The 411-nt window shown below is 37.7% G+C and overlaps 1 protein-coding gene across 1 annotated transcript in view; it reads right to left on the reverse strand.

Moving 5' to 3' along the window:
• LOC136852191 (ionotropic receptor 93a-like) overlaps positions 1 to 54 on the reverse strand; it is a 10,020-nt gene extending 9,966 nt beyond the window's left edge. Inside the window, exon 1 of the mRNA XM_067126637.1 lies at positions 1 to 54. This exon is cut by the window's left edge and continues 23 nt beyond it. Within this exon, the coding sequence (XP_066982738.1) occupies positions 1 to 54 (54 nt within the window).
• Between the last annotated feature and the right edge of the window lie 357 nt (positions 55 to 411).

Below are 411 nucleotides of genomic sequence, written 5' to 3' on the forward strand. Positions count from 1 at the left end.
GTTGTGGTTATCAGCAATGTAAAGCGAATCATCAGTTGGTGAGATAACTTGCATGTGAGAAAGGCGGTAAGACACTTTTTTTATTGTAAGTTATCTGCCAGCCATTTACACAACCAGTCAGTAATTTAGTCCATTGGAAAGACAGTAAAATGGTAATTCACAGTTAATATCATAAGTAGCAGGTAAGTATCACTGTAACTCCTCAGTGTAGATAAAACGGAGAATTATCTTGCCCGTAAAATACGTGATATTCAGAGCTAAGAGCACAGGAGCTATTTACGAATAATGTAGCACCAATTTTCCCGTTAGCTAAGAGAGGTTTCAAGGGAACAATTGAAAGATTACAGGCATGTGTGATTGATGACATTTCATTACGGAGGTGCTGTAAGTAGAAAGTTCAGAGGAATTACG

The sequence above is a fragment of the Macrobrachium rosenbergii genome, chromosome 25 (assembly GCF_040412425.1).
Source record: "Macrobrachium rosenbergii isolate ZJJX-2024 chromosome 25, ASM4041242v1, whole genome shotgun sequence".
NCBI classification, from domain to species: domain Eukaryota; kingdom Metazoa; phylum Arthropoda; class Malacostraca; order Decapoda; family Palaemonidae; genus Macrobrachium; species Macrobrachium rosenbergii.